Source organism: Salminus brasiliensis, chromosome 17 (assembly GCF_030463535.1).
Source record: "Salminus brasiliensis chromosome 17, fSalBra1.hap2, whole genome shotgun sequence".
Lineage (NCBI taxonomy): Eukaryota > Metazoa > Chordata > Actinopteri > Characiformes > Bryconidae > Salminus > Salminus brasiliensis.
Genome location: NC_132894.1, coordinates 1049084 through 1073657, shown reverse-complemented (window position 1 = coordinate 1073657; position 24574 = coordinate 1049084). Strand labels below are relative to the sequence as shown.

The following is a 24574-nucleotide window of genomic DNA, read 5'->3' as shown; positions in this document are numbered from 1 at the left end:
TACAAAATCACGTCTGTCCTCAGTAATACAAACAGAACACAAACTGAAGGTGGATACTGACCCCATCGTGGACGAGAGCTTTCCATGTGTGCTCTAACTTCTTTATCAACCTGGAACAGAAATCAGTGTCCGTTACCATAACAACCAACTGTAAAAGAGATATTACTGACAGAGTAAACAGCCTGGCGTGACGATGGTGTACCTGTAGGACTGCAGGATGTCGATAATTCCAATGTACAGCAACAGGCGCTCTCCTTTACTGTTCACTGCTGGAATGCCTCCCATTCTGAGGTAAAATACAGGGGAACAGGCAAACCAGGGCTTTTTAAGGCAGAATTTAATGGTCAGTAAAAAATCCAATGGACTTTTAAACCACAAGGCTAACATGATTCTGCCCTCTATTTGAGTCCTGAACAACGTGGAGAGCTAAAGCTTGACCCACCACTAAAAATACCTATTTTTATTTACAAAATATATTAATAGTAATAACATTTCTACAATAATATTATTTAATATATATTTTGTTCTTCATAAGCTTTTAGGAAAGCTTTGGTGAATCTGCCCCCGGATGATGTGGTCAGTGTTCATGGTTTTAAATGTGGTGAATTTCATTAGCTGAAGAGATCAGTGTTCTTCTGTATGAACATATATAAGCTAAAGTGTTATTAGCTGCATATTCAGACATCTATGCTCCTCACGTGTCCTCTGTGTCGATGTCTTCCGCGCAGGCCGAGGCCCCCTGGATGGACTCCAGTGCGGTGGAATACAGGGCCTTCTGAGCCAGCGGCCTCTTTTCGTCGCTGCTGCCCTGAGAGCCGTCCGTCTGCTGCTCGCGCTCCGCCTGGTCCAGGTTGTGCACCCCCAGCAGCAGGCTGTAGTCCATGATCTTAAAACTCTCCAGCACCTGAAGACCACAAACACGCCGAAGACTCAGCAGAAGCAAAACTATTGCTTTCGTAGTTCCCATGGCATTGCTAGGTGGTTGCTATGGTGTTGCTAACTTGCTATGGTATCCCAGGAGGTTGCTATGGTGTTGATGAGTGGCTACTATGGTCTCGCTAGGTGGTTGCTATGGTATCCCAGGTGGTTGCTATTGTGTGGCTAAGTTGTTGCTAGGTAGTTGCTATGGTGTGGATAAGTTGTTGCTAGGTGGTTGCTATGGGTATCCAAGGTGGTTGCGAGGTAGTTGCTATGGTGTGGATAAGTTGTTGCTAGGTGGTTGCTATGGGTATCCCAGGTGGTTGCTATGGTGTTGCTAAGTGGACGCTAGATGAGTGTTACAGTGTGGCTAAGTAATTGCTATGGCATTTCAGGATGTTGCCTGATGCTGCTTAGTTGTTGCTAGGGTGTCACTAGGTGGTTGCAACGCAGTTGCTGTGGTCCCTGATCGTTGCTCAGGTGTTCTTACGTGGTTGCTCAGGTGTTGCCAAGAACCCCACGCTAACGGGTGGGTGTTATTAAGTGTGTCTGTATCAGTATTGCATTAGAAAACTTTCGCACCCCATTCAATTCTAAGGGCAACAAAAATGCCCAGAAATCCTTCACTGTGCGTCCAATCAAAAAGCTGCCTGTAACAACGGGATATAAACCCGGGCGGCTGTGTGGTGCATTTACCTGCATCATCACCAGTGATCCTCTTAGACTGGGTTCTAACATCACTACTGTAGGAGTGTGTATCCGAGAGCCCACACTCAGCATATTCGGTCAGCTATAGTCAGCACTCACCAGGCAGTCTCTCTGGAGGGTCTTGACCAGGGCGTTGTAAGTGTCCACGTCCAGCATCAGACCCTCCACAATGTCCTGCATGAAGTCGAGGTCTTTGAAGGTGGGCCTGGCCTTCTCCCGCTCTTTCTTAGACGCTCGGCGCTTGTACGTGGAGCCCTTCAGGTCGTATTTGAGGTGCATGCGGACCACCCGGGGCAGGATGTTGTTCATCACCACCACTCGGATGTTCTTCCCTCCGGACTGCACACAGTATAGGCCGAAAAACTTGGGCAGCAGGGTGCGAGGGTTCTGGTTAAGGTTCTAGAGGAGGGAAAAGAACAAATGGGTAACACCAAATTACTGGAACAGGGAGAAGGGCGTCTCCGTCATTTCCACTCCGGGCCGGAGTGCTGCTGCTGCTGCTGCACTATGGAGGTTTGGTGGTGGAGCTGCAGGAGGAGAACCTCTCTCCAGAACTGCTGTGTAACGCTGCAGAACCCATAGAGTCATATTAGTGTAAAATCCTGTAGTATTACTCTACCACCTCAGCCCACATGCTGCTACACCTTCAGATCAAGCTGTCCAGAAATGCATGTGTACAGCTGCTCAAAGCGTGATTTGTATTTACGGCACTGGAGTAAAAGTGAATTACACTGCCCACCTGTAGGGGGAGCCCTGGAGTAAAAACACCAGTTCTCACATAATACTGCTTTAAGTACCACATTTCAGTGTGTTCATATGACAGCACCCTTTACTTTACCCCAGAAGACAAGAACTGCTTCGTCCTGGAGTTCCTAATACGCGCAAGACTCACGACAGAATGAGGACACCACTTCGAAGGTCTATTGTGTAGCATCTTCAAGCAGCACAGCATTCCCAAGCATCACCCAGCCCGGCTCTGACTCCCGTGTCTTCTGGTGCTTTTGGTGTTCTCACAGCGCAGCCGGTAGTGCTGTGCTGACTGTAGCGCATTACAAATAAATACAAGGCTGCCTGATCAGCCGTCCTCCATACACCACTATATTTATATGTAAGCATCGAGGGAAAATGAATCAACAAGTGAATCACTGGCAAAAAACAAACAAACAAAAAAACACGCTCAACACTTGTAGTCTTTATCACACACCACACCAACTCATGCTAAAAATACACGCTTCATGGTAAGGCAGCCAAACACATTATCCCACCAACCCGTTATCCCACCATCTGACTCTCCAGAAGGACCAGCCTTCTCAGGCTGACTCTAATTAGTGTCAAAGTCTTTATCCACTTAAAAAGAAGCACCGCACAAAGGGCCAAGCAGCGATACTGATCTCCAGCTCAGTGGAGCAGCGCTTTGAGCAGCAGCCAGACACCTTTGAGGAGACCTTCAGAAAGAACACACGTCAAGAGGAACCCTGAGGTCACCACGCTAAGCTTTCACTGTCTCTCTCTCCAGGAGAAGGAGAAGAAGAATGGAGAGCAGGTGACCAAAGAAAGGAGGAAGCAGAATCGGGAAAAGTCTGGACAGTGTAAGGTAGTACACACACAGTGCAGTACTGGACAGTGTAAGGTAGTACACACACACACAGTGCAGTACTGGACAGTGCAGTACTGGACAGTGTAAGGTAGTACACACACACAGTGCAGTACTGGACAGTGTAAGGTAGTACACACACACAGTGCAGTACTGGACAGTGTAAGGTAGTACACACACAGTGCAGTACTGGACAGTGTAAGGTAGTACACACACAGTGCAGTACTGGACAGTGTAAGGTAGTACACACACAGTGCAGTACTGGACAGTCTACGACACTAGAACAGGTGACAGAGACTAGTGGTGGGTTTCTCTGGCGTCAGTCAGCATCTTGAGTCCTCCAGGGGGCTGCTCGGCCCCCGCTGAACTGACAGACCGAGCTGAGCCTCAGCCTTCGCTTGCAGGCTTTGTTCTGAACTAATTCCCGCTCCATCTGCCCTCACGAGGAGTCCTCCTGGCACGCTAACACCTGCTTTCCACTTAAGTGCAGAAACACAGGAAACAGGGGAGATAAAAACGTCATTAACATGCTAATGGTCGCCGCTAATTTCATTATTTAACTAACAGGTACACACACCGCCTCCAGGGAAGGTACAGGAATAGCAGGTGGAGCGTTCTGCGGTTCTGCTGTTGTGGATTGAGAATTTGGAAAAGTGGCAGTCAGCAGACGCAGCGCAGTTCTAAAACGAGGACGACGGAAAAACTGCTGAACCGCTCGATAAACTGCAGCGAATGCTGTTATTCTATCAGCAGCAATAACAGACTGTTCTTCATGTGTAAACACCTTAAACCCTGAGGGTCTGCACTTCAGTTCCTCACTTCATAAATACATATCCTACAGTATTAGGTGTAGAATAATTCATCTTAATAACTGGATAATAACTGAATACAATCCAGAGCTTCGAGGCTTTGCTTCTGTTTGAGTAAACAATCCCCATCCAGCACGTCTCCTCATTCTATCATACCTCCCACCTGAGCAGGTAGGGGTGTGTATTTATTCAGTACCTAGAGCTGATGTTGCAAAGCAGCTTTACAGAATACAGAATATCTACAGAATATGTTTCTATTTTGCATATATTTTTATTTATCTCTATATATTATTATGCTCATCTGTATATATTGTTTAGATGCTTTTATAGATACATTACATTTATTCTCTTATCCAGAGCGATTTACAAGGTAACTCGTATTACAGATGTGGGCTAATGTAGTGTTAGGAGTCTTGCCCAAGGACTCTTATTAGTGTAGCGCAGCACAGTCACCAAGACTGGGAATCAAACCCCAGTCTCTGTCAGATAGTGGTGTAATCTGTTGCGCCACACCCACCACCAAAAATATATAAATATTTTACATATCTTCATATTAATTGTATTATTACATAATATCTTATATGTTTTCTCTTTATGAATATATCTAGATATTTATATTTTAGTTTATTTATTTTAGTTTTTATAGCATAGTTTAGTTTATAATTTCTTCTGAAATCAAAATAAGTTTTAAAAAGAGCGGATCCTACTGTCCAGAGAAGGAGACTTACTACTAGATTTCGCAGGAGCATTGCTGTGAGGATTTGACTGCATTCAAATCAAGAGCGTTAGTGAGGTCAAGCTGTTGGACACCTCGTTGCTCGGGGGCTTTATACCCCTCTAGCCCACGCCTGGCATTAGGCAGCATGGAGCCAATAGGGTCATGATGTTGATCTGCTCCAGAGAGTCCTATTCTATTGGCAGTACTTCTTCTCTACAAGGGCTAGACAAGCTGTGTGTGTGCATTTGCACATCTGTGCAGCTTAAAGTAGCTGAATGCATTCATTAGATAGATATATTACTGAATTATTACTCAACACTGGCAGGTGTCTGCTTACTTAATGTGATTTTGTTAAAGACATTAGGCAAGACAACATTTCTGAATTATACAAATGTATGTATATATATATATATATATATATATATGATCTGTATTTGGTCTGGATGCTCACAGCACATAGAGCAGGAAGGTCCTGGAGAGCCACGGCTCAACACAGTAATGTCTCCCTCCACTAACACACCGCATTCAGCTCGTTACAAGCTGAATTAGCCCTGCTAATTAGCAGAAGTGTTGGGTCAGCAGTGTTTATTGAGGGTCAGTGCTAAACCCAGTGCTATACTGCAGTGCTGTAGCTTTCCTGGGCTGTGAGTAAAATGGATCCCGGTTCTTTATTGAGTACATGGGCCATTTTTCTCGAAGCGTCCGAATGGTAAAGTGGGATTCCAGAGTGATTGTGAGGCTCTACAATCTTCTATGATCCACTGCTGAGTTCTACTAATCACGTACATCAGCTTAATGTTGACCAGAGTGTACTGAGTGTCTCTCTTTCTTACGACTGGACAGTACATCACCGGCAGCTGCTGAGACAATGAAAACTAAACTTTTAGGACTCGCTGTGCTCTGGGGAAACAGCAGCAGCAGCTCTGTACAGTTAACTGCAGGTTAATGCAGTCATGGACCACAAATTCAACAAGCAGCTCAGTCAGCTTTCCTCCCAGCTCACGAAGAAAAGCCTGCCCTGTTTAAACACGGGCACTGGTGTGTTCATGCGACTGCTGAAAGCTAAAGCAGGATAATGAAGAGTATCATTCATTTATTATTATAATTTACTGACTCATACACTATATGTCCAAAAGGTTTGTGGACACCCATTCTAATGCACATATTTAGCTACTTAAAGTTGCACCCATTGCTTATACAGATGTGCATATACACAAAGCTTGTCTAGTCCCTGTAGAGAAGTACTGCCAATAGAATAGGACTTTGTGGAGCAGATACACATCATGAACCTATTGGGGCATAAAGCCCCCCTGCATTTAGCTGTAGAGCAGTGGAAGACCTGTGTTCTCTGGAATGATGATGGTGGAGCTCCATCCAGTACTTTTAAATGTGATGAGTCGGAAAGGTGGGGATGATGAGGTGGGGTGGTGTACAATATCCGAACCTTAATTACGTTCCTGTCACTAAATGCAATCAAATTCTCACAGCAATCCCTCCAAAACCTTGTAGAAAGTCTCTTTTTTAAAAACCTTTAAGTAGGTGTCCCAATACTTTTGTCTAAATAGTGTACTTGCTATTTTAAAGGTACCAATAGACTGATGTGACATCACATACTTTCAACTGAGAGAAACTGGATTTATAAAACTTCCCACTTGATCCCAACTCAAGTCTATCACACTCTGAGCGCCCCCTCATGGACAGCTGTACACATGCATTTCTGGACAGTGTGAGAGCTGCAGAATCTTGATCTGGAGGTGTAGCAGCATGTGGGCTGAGGTGGTAGAGTAACACTACAGGATTTTACACTAACATGACTCTATGGGTTCTGCAGCGTTACACAGCAGTTCTGGAGAGAGGTTCTCCTCTTGCAGCTCCACCACCAAACCTCCATAGTGCAGTAGCAGCAGCATCCCGGCCCAGAGTGAGAATGACGGAGACGCCGTTCTCCCCCTGTTCCAGACAGTGGAGAATCAGCATGATCCTGAAGCTGCTGATTTAAGGTGGAACTGATACAGGATGATGGTTTAACTGGCTGCTATCACTATGAATACTATGAGTAATTTAGTACTTATCAAATTGCAATTAATGTTAATAACAATAACAAAGCACTAATAATTTTAACTGAGTAATAATAACAGAGATATAAATCTATAATATTCTAAAGCAAGGATTGGCTTTCTCGTGCAATAAAGTTACACTGCACAGACATCATCCTACAGGCACAGAGCAAATATTACCCAGCATCCCAGTGAAAATGAAATATTGTCTGTTGGAGAAGCTCACCATGTAATAGCCAGGAAGAAGTTTCTGCAGGAACTCAGCCTCCTTGTGCATGACAGTCTTGATGATGAACTCATCGTCCTTGGTAACGTAGAACACTGAGCCGCTAGCCCCAGGATTGGACAGCTCGATGAGGGGCTCGTTACACAGCGAGTACTGAAACCATAAAACAATAAAAATCACAAATCCAGAGCTCACGTTTAACAATACTGCAAGCACAACTGCAGGCAGGCGGGGCAAACTAGGTTCCTTCCAGGCTAAAACTCTGCAGAGTTCAGCGTTTGTCTCATTTAATACTCCTGAGTTAAATCATCAGGTAATTAATTCGAGCTGAGGACTAAGACAGAAGCCACTAATCTGCAGAGCTGTGGTGAGAGTATCGTGATATTACGTTTTGCACTACTGTGATTATTAATTAATAGTTTAGATGAAGGTTGGTTTCAGACGGTGCTTCATTTAGTGTTGTGTTTAAACCCAGACAGCTTCAGATCCCACTGTTCTGATTGGATAAAAAGTCAACTTTCCTTTGACTCAGATTTTCTTTACAGCATCACAATTTTTTATCACACTATAGGTGTATTAGTGTGTGTATTAGTGTGTATTAGGTGTATTCTTCCTAATACACAGTCCTACTATTGGCTACACTGCCCCCACAGTTTCCAGTGGTACTGCTCTATTCCATCCACATCTGGAAGCTTTTAGAGAACGTGCAAATATACGAATACCACAAAATGAACGTTGAGCAGAAATGAGCCTTTACTGCACATCATAAAAACTAACGAAACGCCACAACATAACTAAGAGCAATTTTAGACCTTTTAGACCAGGAATGTTCAATAGCTGGACTCCGGTCCGGGTCTGGACCTAAATGAAAATTACGGAGAGTGGATTTTACATTTGGTCATCAGTTTGGTTTTGTACTTATTTTGGAGTGTATGGGATTTATACTGTTTGTTTGTCCTCTATGGATCTTTGACCCAGTGGACATTTGGTATGTGGGCCCGAAGGATACATACTTGGTACCTCTGTTGTAGACTGTTCTCAGTTCTCAGTGATATTTTTAAATATCACCCTGTGGCCTAAGACACCTCAACATGTCTGCACAACCTTAAGAAAGACCTGGATGCAGATTGAGCAGACATGTTTAAAGAAAGATTTGGGTGACTTCTACAGTTTGTCAGCTACATTAGCTTTCGTACCGCACAGGTTTTGGCTGATCAACAACAATCAAGGCAAGGAGAAAATTCAGTAAGTTCATTATGTTTGGTCTAATCTTCACTTTACATCTGTTCTTGAGGCAAATCCCTAAAAATACACTGATTATTTTACAGCTGAATGCAGATCTGCCTTAACAGAGGTGACCTGGCTCATAAAAAGAGGTTAAAGAAGAACAACAGAGATTCTCTACTGAGACACAGCGAGCAAATTCAGCATGAACCTGCGCTCCGAGATAAAAGGCGAGGAAAGAGGGGGAAAGAGAAAGAAAGATATCTAATCAGAGACGCTAAATGTGAAGTCTGGCCCAAGGCCGTCTAATGAATCACTGTGTGGGAGAAACAGCTCACCTAGTGCGAGCCATGTAAACTAAACACACTCCCTCACCCCCCCTCCACACACACACACACACACACACACACACACACACACACACACACACACACACACACACACAGTTGCTCATACGCACCCACACAGTAAAGACAAACCCAGACATATGCAAATAAACACTACACTGTTTCCAACCAACACAGCCTGCATGCAGCTACTGAGGTTAGACCAAAACATTCCACTGTATGAAGGTGTTCAAAAATCCATCATCCATCACAACAGACAGACAGGGCAGTAATATTAATCTGCTCAGTAAAACTCTGATATCAGAATAAACACTAATAATAACACTCCTACAGAAAGTGGTGGAGGTTCTCCATCACTGTGTTCATCATTAGAACATCTCCAAAGTTCTCCTCTCTCATGGAGTCTAGTATTATTTAGAGTTCTCCTCAGATCAACACCTGGTTTGGTGGTAAATCAGGGCTTAATGATGGGAAATCAGGTGAGCTGCTGCTGCTGCTGCTGCTGCTGCTGATGGAGTTGAACACATCCTCCACGCTGTGCTGGCTGGACTAGGGGGCGTCTAGGAGAAACCTGGAGGAACCGAGCTCTGTTCCTCAGACTAGCTCACCGACAAGATCTCAGTACTTTCTTTCTTCAGAATGAGAAGCTCTTGTTTCTCCTTTTTACTGGATTCATGTTCAGCTGCTTTATCTGTTCTGAGGAGATCTGGAGCTTCTACGGTAGAACTCTCCCACTGCTGAGAGACGGGGGGTAGAGGAATGGGATTAGGGACCTAAAACCTCTGTACAGGACAAGTGTGTATGTAGGAGCTGTTAACTGGACCAATATTAGGAAATGAGGAGCAGTAGAGAATGAGCATGCAGACAGGCGGCCAGAAACAGGGTAGACTGGAAGTGACAGGAACCATAGGGAGTCACATTCAGCAGCACAAACCTTTCAGTGAGCTTCCAACTGCTCAATAACCCCTTAAAACATGGGCACGGAGGCACACGAGGGGTGTAAAAGCTCATCAGTCTCAACTGCACAGACGTTGTAATGCAAAGTGAGCTTTTATGTGTATTGAAGTGAGGAGATGACTGAGAAGACAGGTAAGTCTTTCTACAGTAGTGCCTGTATATGACTATATTAGCAATACCCATGCTGAGGGCTTTAACCTTCTCGCTGTCATTAGTGATGAACTGTGGTGAGATTCGAGGGTTGATGAATTACTAACTAAACATACTGAATGTTCTGAGGAATCTGCTCAAGTGGAGCACTCAGTTCTTACCAGATAGTCATCGGGCCGGATCCCGAAGAGCTCCCTGAAGTAACGAAAGGCAACGGGAGCGTACGTCTTGAAGCGGAAGTCTGGGAAGTGGTGGGCGGGCGTCAGGTTGCTCCCCTCACTAAAATGAAAAGATCAAATGTAGAGCAGATCCACTTATCCAAAGTGACGTCCTGGGGCTAGTATTGGCTTTGGAACACATAGAGTTTAAAGTGACAAGGGTCCCCCTTTGCAGCTCTTTGCACTCTGCTCTGAGCTCAGCACTCGGCCCTGACCCCGCTTTGTAACTTTACGTGGTCTGACAGACACTCTGTGGACACTGAGCTGCTCTCTGTGAGCTGTTCCTCCTAAACTCTTCCACTGTTCAATAATAACACCACTCACAGCTGATGGAGGAAGATCTAGGAGGGAGGAAATTTCACCAGCTGACTTGTTGTTGTTGGTGCAGCGGTGTCTCCTATTACATACAGAACCACGCTGGAGTTCAGTGAGCTCTTCAGAACCTCCCATTCTTTCACTGATGTGTGGAAGAAAGACAGACTGCAGGGCTAGAGACTGGAGTTTATACACCTGTGGCTGAATGAGACTTAATGAGACACCTAAATTCAGTGGTTAAGAGATGTGTCCCAATACTTTTGTCCATATAGTGCACATTTAATGTCGTTCTCATACCTTAAGTGCTACACAAGAATCTAAAAGACCACAAACAAAACACACACAAATAAGAGTACACTCTTCTGTGCAGCAGATTTAATCAGTCTTGTTTGTAAAGCTGCTCAGCACATCGGGACAACACTGAGGCTTTCAGAGGAAGATTTAGTCTCTGGATTTGAAGACGTCTGTGGCAGTCACAGTGTCTCATATTTACAGATATTAAAATGAAATATAATTACAGATATTATATTGACTGTCGTTCAATATAAAACATCAGGGTCTCGATTTGATGCATTTTTCATAACAGCAAAAACAAAAATGTAAATATGCCTGCTCCTATACGCCACAGCAAAAAAACCTACCAGACTTCGCAGGGTTAACTAGACGTCTGGCTTGCAAGACTACAGTAACAGTAGCCCTCAGCCTAAACAGAGTGTAAGCAGAAAACAGGGATTAGGGACTGACCTGGGGAAGAAGATGCTTTCCACCACATAGAAGTCCTGCATGAGCACGTCCCTCTCCGGCTTGGAGCTCAGATTGCCAACTGTGTAACCGATGCCCAGCTGGATGGCTCCTTTCAGGGCTGATGATGTGGTCTGGGGAAGAAATGGTCAGGTGTAAGGATGAAGGAGGCTGATTCTATCAAACCCACTGCAAAAACAACAGTCAGTGACCAGTCCATTCTGTATGTGAGTCAAATGACCCATTCCTATCAAATAGGCAGTAATGCTGTGTGATGAAACCAACCTTCAGACAGACAGGGTCTGATAAATATGATGTAAATGTAATTTTCTGAACATCTTCTGACATTTTTATCATCTTTAATAAGTGGAGTGATGAAAGGAACATGCCCGAAGCCCCTCTTTCTACCAACCTAACACCCTACTCAACTTAAAGTGGATGAACGCAGGGGCGTCCACAAACTTATGGACATACAGTGAATCAGTTAGGGGCCTGGCCTTTTATCACAAGGTAGAATCTTCCTGAACTCCAGCCCAAAGTTCTCTGAGTTCGCTCCCTCTCATACAGTCTTCCCCCATTGTCGTACACTGATGACCAAGGTCCAAACCAGCAAAACACGGCGTTCTCTTAGTGGCGGTCCCTGGTGGAACACAGCCAATAAGAGAAAATTAAAGACAAGCTTCAGACCTTCTTATAGGTGGTTTCTCCAGATGCATCCACTCCCCTGTGTCCAATCTTCTTCCCGAGGCCCGGCTGGCCCGAAGACGATGGCATCTGCAATGAAGACAGAATACATCAGCACTGCAGCCCAAACACATCTGGAATTCAAAGCCCAGATAACATGCCCATGTGGCGGCTGTATGGGTAGATCAACTGCGAACCACAAAGTTTTGTCCATGGGTTGTCCGTAGGCTTCATATATGGACGCCCTCCGGGTCAGTGATGAGACCAGAAGGGGTTAAACATGGACCGTATCTGAGTTGAACACTGAATACAGGGCCTAGGCGGGACCCATGTGAGATTAGGGTGGGCTGTAATGATGGGGCCCATTTGGGAAGCCCGCCTAGCCCACGTTCCACCCACGTGAGCCCTACATGAGCATGCTGGCCGGGTAAGTAATTAAGTGAGTAGCTATCTGCTGGCTTATGAACGTTTCTGCTCATGATGAAGCGGAAAGGCTCGGTACATGCCTCTGTGATGAAGGCCTTCTTGGCAGCATCTGTGGAGGAGAAAGAGAAGACACTAATTAATGCAAATTATCTCTAAGTGCAGGCTTGATCTCAGACTGGAACGGAACGGGAGAGGGATCAGAGGCTGAAGGCTTTTTCCTCCCTTCTTGCAGCAGTGAGTCTCAGCATGTCATGAGGACAAGCTGTTTGCTCTCCCCTCCTGTGAATTTCTTCTCTCTCTGTCTGCCTGTTTGTCTCTCTGCTACACAAACTGACAAGCTCTCGGCTCAGCCGGACCAAACCTGCTAATGGAATCACTCTGAAGACGATGTGTTTTCTTCAGCAGGGCTGAGGGGTCTGAGCTGACAATGGAAAGAGTTGATACACAACACAATGCATATCCAACCAGACTGGAGGTCCATCGAGGATCAATAAGGGGAAAGTGATCCATAAGGACCGTCGGTAATGCAGATCCGTAATCACCAATAATTCATCACCAGGCTCATCGCTTTACATAACAGTAGCTAATAGAACAGTACTGATTCAGATACTGGATTAAAAGAGGTCCACATTATTGATTGATCATATATTCCCTTTATGACACAGATACAGGGCCTCCCTGAGCATGAATAGGAGCGTCCACTGGGACGCCATTGGGCGTCCACGACCTGGTCGTCCTTTCTTAAGTCACTTTTGGTAGGTACTGCCCACTAAATACCGGGAACACCCTGTCTGTTATTTAAGTGAAACAGAAAGCATTTAATGCAGCATATGGACAAAAGTATTGGGACACCTGCTCAATTATAGTTTTTGTTTACATCGAGAGTCTTAAAAAGAGTTGATCTGATTCTGCTGGAGTAACTGTCTCTACTGTCCAGAGAAGAAAAAGACTCTCTCCTAGATTCTGGAGGAGCATTGCTGTGAGGGTTTGATTACATTTAAGCATTAATGATGTCAGGATGTTGGATGACCACCATCCCACCTCATCCCTTCCATCATTCCAGAGAACACAGTTCTTCCACTGCTCCACAGCTCCTCATTGCTGGGGGGCTTTATACCCCTCTAGCCCACGCCTGGCATTATTAGGCAGCATGGAGCCAATAGGGTCATGATGATGATCTGCTCCAGAGAGTCCTATTCTATTGGCAGTACTTCTTCTCTACAGGGACTAGACAAGCTGTGTGTGCATTTGCACATCTGTGTCAGCAATGGGTGCAACTTAAAGCAGCTGAATGCATTTATTAGAAGGGGTGTCCACAAACTTTTGGACATTTGGTGTATCTAGTGACTAATACACTAAATATAAATATAAAGGTGCTTCAAATGGGGACCACTTTTAGTTCCATTAAGAACCATGTTTGTACGGGTGAGGAACCACTTCAAGATCTAAAGAAGCTTCACCTGAAAGGTTCCTAACCAATTGCAGTGTTCGTTTTTAGGAGTGGACGTGCACAGAAGCAGCTAAAAGCCTTCTGTTTCCTACGTGAGGAGTCAGCTAACGGGACAACCATAGAGATGTGAACTAAAATGATCCGAGAACAGCAGGTGATTCAGTCTGTAATTTTCTCAGAGGAGAAGAAAAACAAACCCGGCCGATCTGGACAGAAATACAATCACAGAGGAGCTCCTGTGAAATAACCGCTCCGGAACCCTGCGTTCATTTAATCCGGTCCAATCAGGACCGCTGTGTATCTCTTCTCTTTTTCACACTACCTTCTGCTGTCCCTGACGTGCCGTCCCAACCACCCAGATGTGCCTGCATGCTCCTATTCACCCCCTGTTTCCATGGTTCCCTGATTGAGGTCAACTGAGACCGCACGTGCGCATGGAATCAACAGACACATGCTTCCCTCCACGCTGTAAATAGGGCATTCGCTGCGCTCGTCAGCTCATAGCCATACACAAAGAGCTTCCAAAGGGCAAAACAAAGAGGGATGGTATGGGATGATGCAGCAAAAGAGGCCTCCTCTCTATGTCACGCACAGTCAGGAGAGGCACCACGGTGCGCTTCTGCGTTCATGTCAAGTCCTTGAAAGATCACTGAGTTAGAAAATGCATATAGATAATTTATGATCAGAACTGTGGGTCTACAGAAATAGCCCCCTGTACAGGCATCCCTTTGGATTAAAGCATTTTAAAGAAATTATTTTAAAAAACATTATTTACTATACTGAAATCTATAATAATGACTTACTATATAATAATTCCTTGTGTCGTATTTGTTATCAGAGCTGTATTAATTATTGTGTAATACCTCATTACTATGCTATAATCAATTGTAATTATTGTGCTGTTATTTAAGTGACTAGACTCTATTCCATACAGTAATTATGACATAATATGTAATAATATAATGTAACGTAATAACATAACTTGTAATTATCACATAATACATCATAATAATGAGATTTCATCTAAGAATTATTTGTCTCGTAGTATTTATCCGAATTATAAGATGCTATTTCTTAATTATAACACAATATCTCATTACTATTATCATGAGATTTATAATATATATATATATTAAATATATATATATAAAAAATATATAATAAAATAATACTGAGATACTACCTCACACCCGTTTCCATTAACATGCGTTCTGGGAGATCAGAACCTAAAGCACAGGTGTGAACGGGGTACAGAGTGTCTCCAAGACGGATTATAATCTGATCACGCAAACCACATTCGGAGGTGTTCAGATACGCGTGGGACCACCGGCCACACTGACCGCATCACTGCCACAAGACCACACCGTCTGCACGAGTTATCTGAGCACGCTGGTATTATTATTATTATTATTATTATTATTATTTGGGTATAATAATGGGCACAAGCTCAAAGGACACGCATTTAAAACACTGCTCTGTGTTTTTTTTTGGAGATCGGATCAGTGATCGAATTACATGAGACAATTATGAATACCTGGTTTTAAATGACAAGATACTTTCACTTAAGTCTGACATGATTATATATTTTAACAGAACAGAGAGAGAGTTGGTTATCACGAATAACAACACGGCTGTGATTTGGACGAAGGCACGAGCCAATGGTGAGTACGGTAGATCATCAACGCTGCGACGTTCTGTTCTACTGCTTTCATACAACACTTTTATTTTACAAAATAAAGAAACTAAATAAATCAAAGAAGTCCTGAATTATAGACTGAATATGTTTCATTATGTCAGATCCTTCCACCAAAAAGTAGTTCCACAACTAATGAGTTACTGCTATTCAACAGCCTCAACTGCAGAGCTCCAGGTGGGTTAAGGTACCTGCTGAGCTCTGTACGCAGTCCAGGATAACCGCTGACCCAATGAGGCTAGGATCTGAGGTAGCACTGTCCAAGAGTCCGGTTCAGCCAGAGGCGTTAAGAAGAACGGCCACTGGCTGCAATATGGATGGGAGTTCTCGAAGCGCTCAACACAGTGTCTGTTTATGGATAAAGTCCCGCCTTCAATAAAAAGAGCCAATCAGCTTGCTGGTTACGATGCAAGCGGAGGAGCGTCGAAGTGCTAGCTGGCCAATGTCAACGCATCAGCGGAGTGATACGGTTTTGGTGTGCTGTTACCACAAATACGCAGCAATACTGAAGAATTTCAGCCGGTATCACTGACTGGTCTGGTACCGTGGGCACGGATTAAGGCTAGTTTTGAAAATAACTCTTATTTTGTGAATTTTGTGAAACTGGGTCTGGGTAAATCTCTGTGTGTAACGGCTTAAAGTTTTACACTCGCCGTCCAGAACACTGTCAGAGGCGAGACGTGCATCTCCCCTGTTCCTCGACTGTGCGCTTGGCCAGGACTCAAGCTGGAGTGGAAAGTCGTGACCCTGGTAATTGATTCCATCCACACTGGCGTGGCCAGCTGTCTGATTTCAGCCTGCCTTCGCTAGTCGGGGTGACTGACCAAGTGGCAGGACCAAACAGAGCCACTGAGACAAGTGGAAAAAACCTTACTGTCCTTACATGGCATGTTCAGACAGAAGTTATCAGATCCAGGGCTTTTTTTTTTCACTTAGTGGCTCTGTGCAAAACTGCAAGCCCCAGCCGACACAGATCAGCCATAACATTAAAACCACCCGCCTAACTTCATGTCGGCCCCCTGGTTCAGTCAAAACAGCTCTGAACCTGGTGGTATTCGGCACCAAGACTAAGGAAAGCAGCAGTGCTATAAGTTGTTGTGAGATGGAGCCCACAAGACCTGCCTGATGTTCTGGAGATGTTCTAACCCAGTTGTCGTCAGTTTGGTTCTTGTCAGAGTGTCTCAGTTTCTTACGCTTGTCCATTTTTTCCAAGAACTTCACGAACTGACTCTTCGCTTGCTTCCTAACATATCAATACATTGACAGGTGCCACCGGAACCAGATCAGTGTTAATCACCTAGCAGTGGTTTTAATGTTATGGCTGACTGCTACAGCCCAGTCTGTTCTCAGCTCCTTGCAGTGAGGCGGCGTTGAGGTTTTACACCAGAGTCTTTGTTGACGTCTCTTGTAAGTACATTATAGAAAAGCTGTGATCACACCAGCCTATAGTGGGATGAACTTGGGGAGTTATCGCTGTTAAAAATAGACGGGTGTGAGTCTGTAGCCTTCTTCTCCTTTTCACAGGTTCAGCCCCAGTCAGGGCGTTCTTGTTCTGAGCGCCAGCGGCTCAGGATGGAAATCTCTGCTGATGCTGATACAGAAATATTTATACTATGTAGAAAGTTGGACTGGATCCACCTGAGCGAACATACAGAAGAGAACAGCAGCTCTTCCTGGGTTCTAAATGCAGATGTGTAGTGCAGTGGTTCAGCAGCACCCAAACACGCCTTCTTCTTCTGGGGATCAATAAACACATCAGCACTTGACATTACATCCCAGCAACTCCACGCAAGCTTTTTAATTTAACGTGTCATTAATAGTTTATCATGCTGATGGAGGAGAAGCCCAGGGTCCAGCTGTGTTCACTTATTGACAGAGCTATAAGAGCGTGGCGGCGTCAGCTGTGAGTACACTAACAGAACAGTGCTGACAGTCGCTTGTGCTTCACGCCCATCCTCCATGACTTATTAAAACCACTGACAGCTGATGATCTGGGTCCAGTGGCTCCTGATAGGGCTGGCTCTACATATTAGGCAGCGAGTGAACGGTCAGCTCTTGAAGGTGATGAAGGTGTGGGAAGTTTAGCCTAAGAATCTGAGACACTCTGTGAACTGTGATGTTCTAGACAATGACTGGGTCAGAATCTCCAGAACATTAGCAAGCAGGTCTTGTGGGGTGTTCTCTCCCAGTATGCAGTGGTCAGTACCTACCAAAAGTCCTCCAAGGAGGGACAACCAGGATCATGGGCGCCAAAGGCTTACTGGTGCTCATGGAGGTTCCACAGAACCCCTTCAGAGGTCTTGTGGAGTCCACGCCTCGACAGGATCTAAACAAAATCTTTATGTAAATGTTTAATGCTTAATCGACAAAAGTATTGGGACACCTGCTCATTCATTGTTTTTTCTGAAATCAGGGGTATTAAAAAGAGCTGATCCTGTAGTAACTGTCTCTACTGTATTGTCTCTAAGGCTTTCTACTAGATTTTGGAGGAGCACTACTGTGAGGATTTGATTGCATTCAGCAACAAGAGCGTTAGTGAGGTCAGGATGCTGGATGATGATCACCACCCCACCTCATCATGCCCAACTCATCCCATCCAAAAGTACTGAATGGAGCTCCACCACACCGCTAGATGAGCTGTGTGTGTGCATTAAAGTAGCTGAATGCATTTATTACAAGGGGTGTCCATAAATATTTGGACACATGAATAGTAAACCACAACCTTAATTTCCTCTGCCCTTCCATTGCTATACTCCTAAAGATGGGTTCTTCAAGGGTTCTTTATAGAACTCCAACAATGGTCATGGTTTGAATGCTTGAATGACAGATTTTACTGGTTATATGATGTTCTTGTGTATATGGTTCTTTACAGAATGTTTAAAATGCCACCAAATAGGTTCCACCACTGTTACTGAGTGAAAGAACCTATTTTTTTAGTACTATATGGAACCCTTTTAGCTTAGAGTGCACAGTAATGGCTCAGTTTGGTACCAGATATCGTGGGTAAATTATTAATTTTTATTTTAAAATAACTTTTATTTATATATTTTTATTTATCATAAAAAACGAAATCCCCAAACACACCAACTATCATTCAGCCTCAGAACCTGGAGCACCCAACCTCAGCAGTGCAGCTCATGTTTTTGACACACAATGACACACAATGAAAATGGACTGTCAAGCCAACCTGCCCATTATAATATTAATTAACCCACATCTATTCAAACTGGATTAAGGTCAGGAACATCTGGTCATACAAGGGCCCACAATAATCAGACGGTTAGAGTCCTGTCTACTGGTCAACTAATGAGTCCTAGTGTTCTTGGTTGACTAACCCTGCGTTCACACCAGCAGACGACAAGTTTCTTGTATTGCCTCAAGTTTGTCTCTTGTGGGGGTGTTTAAAGTCCAGCTTCTGAGAAGAACATGCAACCAAAAAAACAACCCAAAACTGTTCCTAAATATGTGTATTTAAAGTGCTTTTATGAAAAATTGGCATTTCTTGAGCTCCCCCTACAGTTGGGAAGAGACATTTGCGGTTTGAGCATCCACTAAAGGACAATTTTTCTGGACGAGCTGAGAGATACAGAGCGTCTCTGAAAGGTAGAGAAGCATGTGGACTGAGGCGGTAGAGTAATTTTACCTGATTGTACACAAATAAGACTCAGCGTTACTCAAGTCTCGCGAGTGTTATCCTGCCTGCTCCTCCAAAGTTCTATAGTGCAGTTAGTTCTGAGCCTGGAGTAGCAGCCACAGCTCCGCTAGTCTCCTTATCACAGTAAATGGAGCATCATAAAATGTTGTATGAAGTTATTCTATGGTTAAAATGTTACAGATTGCTGCTTTAATGACTAAATCAAACTTAATGAAATCATTAAAATAAAAGAATGAATTAGATGTGGCTAACAGTATATATCATATATTAACAGTTAATTAAATTAAATTAAATGTAGTAATTATTTATAATTACAGTTAATTAATCCTGTCACTTCTACTTTCTACTTTCACTTCTCTTGTTCATTTGTCTTCAGATTATTCTGTACCAGAATAAGTGCAAAGAAGCATCATATAAAACAGGAACAGCAGAAACAGCAGTTCTGAGCCTCTCGGCCACGTTTAGCAGCAAACTAAACGCCGGAAATATCAGAACAAAGCGTTTAGAGAGCAGAAGATGGGAGCTCGGACCCTCCGTGCCTACGATTGCTCCCAAGAATGTGCTGAAGCAGAAAAATCTCAACTTGATGGCTGTGTCCCAATTGCATACTACACACTAACCCTATAAGGTGTAGACTACATACCAGTGTTAACAGTGCGGGTTTGGCAGGATAGCACACTAAATATTCACCTACCAACCAGCGTCCTACTAACAGGAAGTGATGAAGCGTTGCTATGCCAACAGACATCCCAGCAAGTTCTTCAAGCTGCACTTGCATCGTTGTCCACCAACACTCAGACGTGAGTAGCACCTCCCTTTCCATTGTGCATTGCATTGTGGGATAATAGTGTCCATCATAACCACACTCTAAAACCTCAAACTCAACTCTGACACTCTGATCTTCACCACACACTTCACACTCTAACACTAGTTAGTATTGGTAATTATACACAATCGGGACACTGCTGCTCATCACTCTGCTGGCTGCTAGTGTTACGCATGGTAAGACTCCTCTGGAGCAGTAGGTGAGTTCGTTTATTTACTTTTTCTACTTAATTGTTTGTTTTTAGTGAATAACAGTCAGATATTGCAGAAACAGAGGTTTGGATTATGTAGCTAGTTTGTCAGTTTACGTTATTATTGTTACGTGATTATTGTTGATTATTGTGCAATTCACTTTGTACAATGGAAATTAAGCGTAATTAAGATTTCACATATGTTAAGGTTTATGTGGCTAGCAAGTACACACAGTATCACTGATGCAAACCAGAGCCAACCATCATTGTGTGAGTTTGTCAGTATTTTACAAACAGTACAACATATTTACACACAGGAAAACGGGTATCTACTGAAATAACTAAATTACACAGTATTATATCACATTATTATACATGTATTCTCCAACATTCTGCTCTGCATCAGTGACACTGCATGTGCTTTTACTTATATATTTATTATCTATGTATATATATATATTTAATACTTATATTTAATACTACTTAATAACCTAAATTAAGAATTGAAAATATTTTTCTATTCTTTACTTACCTTGTTTTTTCTTTTCTACCTTCTATTCTATCCTGTTGTTTGATGTAAGCAGACAGTTATTAGAGCCTTTCACTGCTAGCTGTGCTGTGTAGAAATAAAACTTAACAAAAATCAGCAGCAATCGGTATATTATAAAATATTGATATATTATTAACATATAATAATTTACTTTACTGCATTTAACTCAGCATTTTCTGTCTCTATCACAAGCGGAGATGATTAAATTGTGCCACAAAATAAACAGATAAGCTTCAACGCGCTAACAAACGTCTATCACACACCTCATTAATTTAACATTCATTTTAGTCAGCTGCTTTGTTCTGTAGTTATCGTATTAATAAAATTATTTTTCAGGGGCTTTTCAGGGGTTAACCATTTTTTTCATCCAGTTCAGCCCTGGTCACGCCCAGTTTGCATTCTGAAAGCGTGTAGAGTAACTGAGGCTATGCTGAGGAAAGTGTATGACGTGTATGATTTCATACAAAATTACGTAAAAATATCATCATACTGCCCATCCCTGACCGCTAAACCTACCGGAGCACCAGTGGCTTCTGCTCCGGCCGCAGCAGATACGCTTGTTAGATCTGCTCCTCCAGCTAGCTGTCGAGGGTTTAGGCCAGTGCGTCTGGGATGAAGACAAATTAAACATGACTGACTACGCTCACAAGCATACCCTGTTCCGGCCCTGTCTACTGCCCCATCTCCCATCCCCCTCCCTGGCCGGCTGGGGACAGGGACACTATTATGCAATTCTAGCGTGTTTTCCTTTTTCCAGTGGGGCTTAAATCCTGCCCGCCTGAGCGGAGGAGGAAATAGCACAGCGCATAACGAGCCGTGGAGTTAATAAACACTTCAGTTTTATGAGTATCTGACGTTAAGAAGATCTGACCTCATTGTAGACCTCAGACTACAATGACCTGAAGTCAGACAGGCGAGCGTGGCTTACGCAGGGGCGGCGATCATCACGTGGTGAAACTAAGAGAATCTGAAAATAACAACAGATGGTGATGATAAGATGCCGACTCCGAGTCACAGAGCTCTCGCAGTGATGTTGACAGTGTAGGAGCCACTTACAGCGGGAAGCGGGGATTGGTTGGACAGCTGGGCTATCGCACTTCATTATCACCTCATAGGCTCATAAATTAGGCCAACGCTCTCAGAATTTCATGTTTGTTTACTCCTAAAAATCAATACTTAAGATTTCAAGCCTCCAACATGCTTTCGGATGATGGGGAGAAAAGCACGACTGGCCGATGTGTCTTGAAGAGAGAGTCGCTGAGCCGATGACTTAAGAGCTTCTCTCTTAAGCCTGTCTCACTTTCGGTAATCTCACACCATGTTTTCTAAACACGCAGCATTCAAACAGATTCCTGAGAAACTCCGTTTTGAAAACATAGGTCTCTCCATCAACACAAGACCGAAAAACATGCTAAAACACCTGCGTGATCAAGTCAGACCATCAGGTGGCGTTAAAACCTCACAAAGTTTAACGTCAAGTCCTCAAGAAGCATATCGGCCAACATAGACCTAAATATAATATATGGGAATGAATCCCTACTCCAGGGAATTTAGTTCACTAAGTGGTGGTAGAACCACAAGTGATTCAGACATTCCTCATCATCCTCCCGCTTCAGCACCAGTCACATAAACGAAGACGTGACTGGCTAAGCCGTGTTTAAAGCTCCATACACACGAACTGAATGCTGAATCAGTAAGCAGTGTGCTGTTCATGGAGTGATCTCTGACTGGTATGTTGCTTAGAAATGTACATCTACTATTAACAAACTACATGGGAATTTGCCATCAGTAGCCAGAGTCAGAGAGAGCACAACTGGCCTTGATCACGGGCTCATATAAGCAAACGGCACTGGATCCAGTTTGCTAATAACGAGACTCACGTTGCACTGTGGTCCACGTTCAGCTGATGTATTGTGTGAGATATAATGTTTACTATAGATTAGTGCATTGTGGGAGATGTGGCCTAGTGCCCTAAAATGTAAATAGTGAGCCGGTTCAGTCACAGCCTCAGGGTGAAGTTGATGCTCATTTTCTCACTGTGTTCAAACAGCTCCATAATCTGATCTCTCACACAGACTCAAAACCTGATTTCTGCCAGAAAATAAAAGTTTATAATCTGAAAAAATATCCAGTTGCTTTATTCATATCTGACAGCAGAAGCTTAAACGCAGTGTAGTTTAATTGCCCACATTTCTATCACAGTTTAACAGGGACGTGACGCGATTTCTGCTCAAGTGGTTTTGGTCGGAAAGACATAACCTCCTTGCGAAAATGCTTTATTTTGTTTGCGTCTGTTTATTGTTATTGTTTTGAATAGCAAGTATACTTGGCAAGAGTGTGAGCACTAGGGGATCAATGCCTTTATCTAGTAGGAAGCTTTTCTAACATTTATTTTTGTGTGTGAATGAAAGTAAACCATTAAATAAAAGACTTTAGACTTCAGTGGTCATGCGTTGCTGCTAATTAACAAAAAACAATTTAACAATTAAAAATGATAGTATAATAATCAATAATCAGCGTCTTTTACTGACACGCCCCCAACTTGTAAGGCAAGGGTTCAGGTTAGGGCGATTGTTTGTGCTCATCTGGTAAATACAATATTTCTAACAACCTGAAGGCAGAATAACACCAGAGAATTGCTAGATAGATTTGCTGTCACTTTTGCCATCTTTATTTACAAACTTTAAATTAAAAAAAATATATTTTTTTTATGGATTTTAACAATCAAAACAATCTGGATCGGTCAGGTCTTGGATGTCATGAGTATAATGACATATCTTATATATTTATAGAGGTAGAGCTGATTATCTATCAAACATCGCTGAGGCAGGTTTTCTTGCCTGTATATCGATGTCACGGTAAACCGGCGATACAACAACAGCCCCAGTCCTCCTTATGGAAACCCCGCAAGACTGACTGCAAGCGGTGCTACACGTCTCCTACTGACTCTGGGGACTGGCACACATGTCATGCCTGTTCCTACGGCCTTTATATGCTTTAATAAGCCCCGGTTCCTGCATTTATCAGTAGATATGTGCTTAAATAAGGGCGGATATCTGCGGCTCTCCCCGGGCGGCTGTGCCTTGCTGTCATTCTGTCGCTAACGTTGCTAACGTGGCTAGCCCGGTGCCATCATTTCAGCTTATTTACACGGCAGTGAATTCACAAGACAGCTAAATGACTTCCGAGCAATAAAACGATTCAATAGCTGAACCGAATGAACTTAATTCGGCCCGTAAGGCTGAATCTTCCCCTGCTCTCTGCTCCGCGGCTGCTACCCTGCTAGCTAGCCAAGTCATCCCTGACGGTCCCTGAAGCATCACCGCGGTCAGGTGTAACGTCGCGCTTCACAGAAAGACTGATAAAATAGCTGGATTTTGGGCTCCAGACAACACAGAGCATTTTAAACCGATAGTCGAGTGTTTACTTGTCTTCACAGTGCTGTATTTACCCGGGTCCCCGAGCTCCATCCCGTAGCTATCACCGACGCCAGGCTCCGGCTCGTCCGAAGCCGTTGCCCCGGATAACGGGCTCCCATCCCCGGCCTCGCTCAGGCCAGCAGCCGCTGCCGCCGCCGCCGCTTCAGCTGCAGCTTCCATTCAGCAGCGCTGCAACTCCCAGTGCAAGCCGAACAGCTGGTAATCCTGCTCAAACCCGGTTCTCCCTCTTAGTACCTAGCTTTAAACTTCAGCAGAGGAACCATACGGTCAACTGAGGGAGAGGAGGGTCCGTCGTGGACCTCTCATCAGAGCTGCCATGAGCAGAGAGGCTTAGCTGTCCCTGAGTCTGTCTGCCTCTCCTCTCCTGGAGCTCAGCTCACCCAGGCTGATCAGCACAGAGCCCCACTGCAGGCCAACACTGCTCTCTATGGGCAGAACAGGCTGGGTGCAAACACACACACACACACACACACACACACACACACAGAGTTACACACCTGGAGATACTATACACTATATGGACAAAAGTATTGGGACACCTTTATTGTTTCATTCATTGAGTTGACCCTGCTTGTGTTGGAGTACCTGTCTCTACTGTCCAGAGAAGAAGACTTTCTACTAGATTCTGCTGTGAGGAATTGATTGCATCATCCCCAATTCCCCAACTCATCCCATCCA

General features: G+C 43.9%; 1 protein-coding gene across 1 annotated transcript in view; it reads right to left on the bottom strand.

Annotated features, from left to right (window-relative positions):
• pip5k1ca (phosphatidylinositol-4-phosphate 5-kinase, type I, gamma a) overlaps positions 1–24285 on the bottom strand; it is a 33623-nt gene extending 9338 nt beyond the window's left edge. The window contains exons 1-10 of the mRNA XM_072660523.1: positions 23908–24285; positions 12173–12201; positions 11670–11756; positions 10986–11116; positions 9870–9987; positions 7031–7183; positions 1726–2025; positions 699–904; positions 203–286; positions 62–110 (exon numbers count right to left, since the gene is read on the bottom strand). Of these exons, the coding sequence (XP_072516624.1) occupies positions 62–110; positions 203–286; positions 699–904; positions 1726–2025; positions 7031–7183; positions 9870–9987; positions 10986–11116; positions 11670–11756; positions 12173–12201; positions 23908–24055 (1305 nt within the window). The 5' untranslated portion in view covers positions 24056–24285. The remainder of the gene's footprint in view (positions 1–61; positions 111–202; positions 287–698; positions 905–1725; positions 2026–7030; positions 7184–9869; positions 9988–10985; positions 11117–11669; positions 11757–12172; positions 12202–23907) is intronic.
• Positions 24286–24574: the final 289 nt, after the last annotated feature.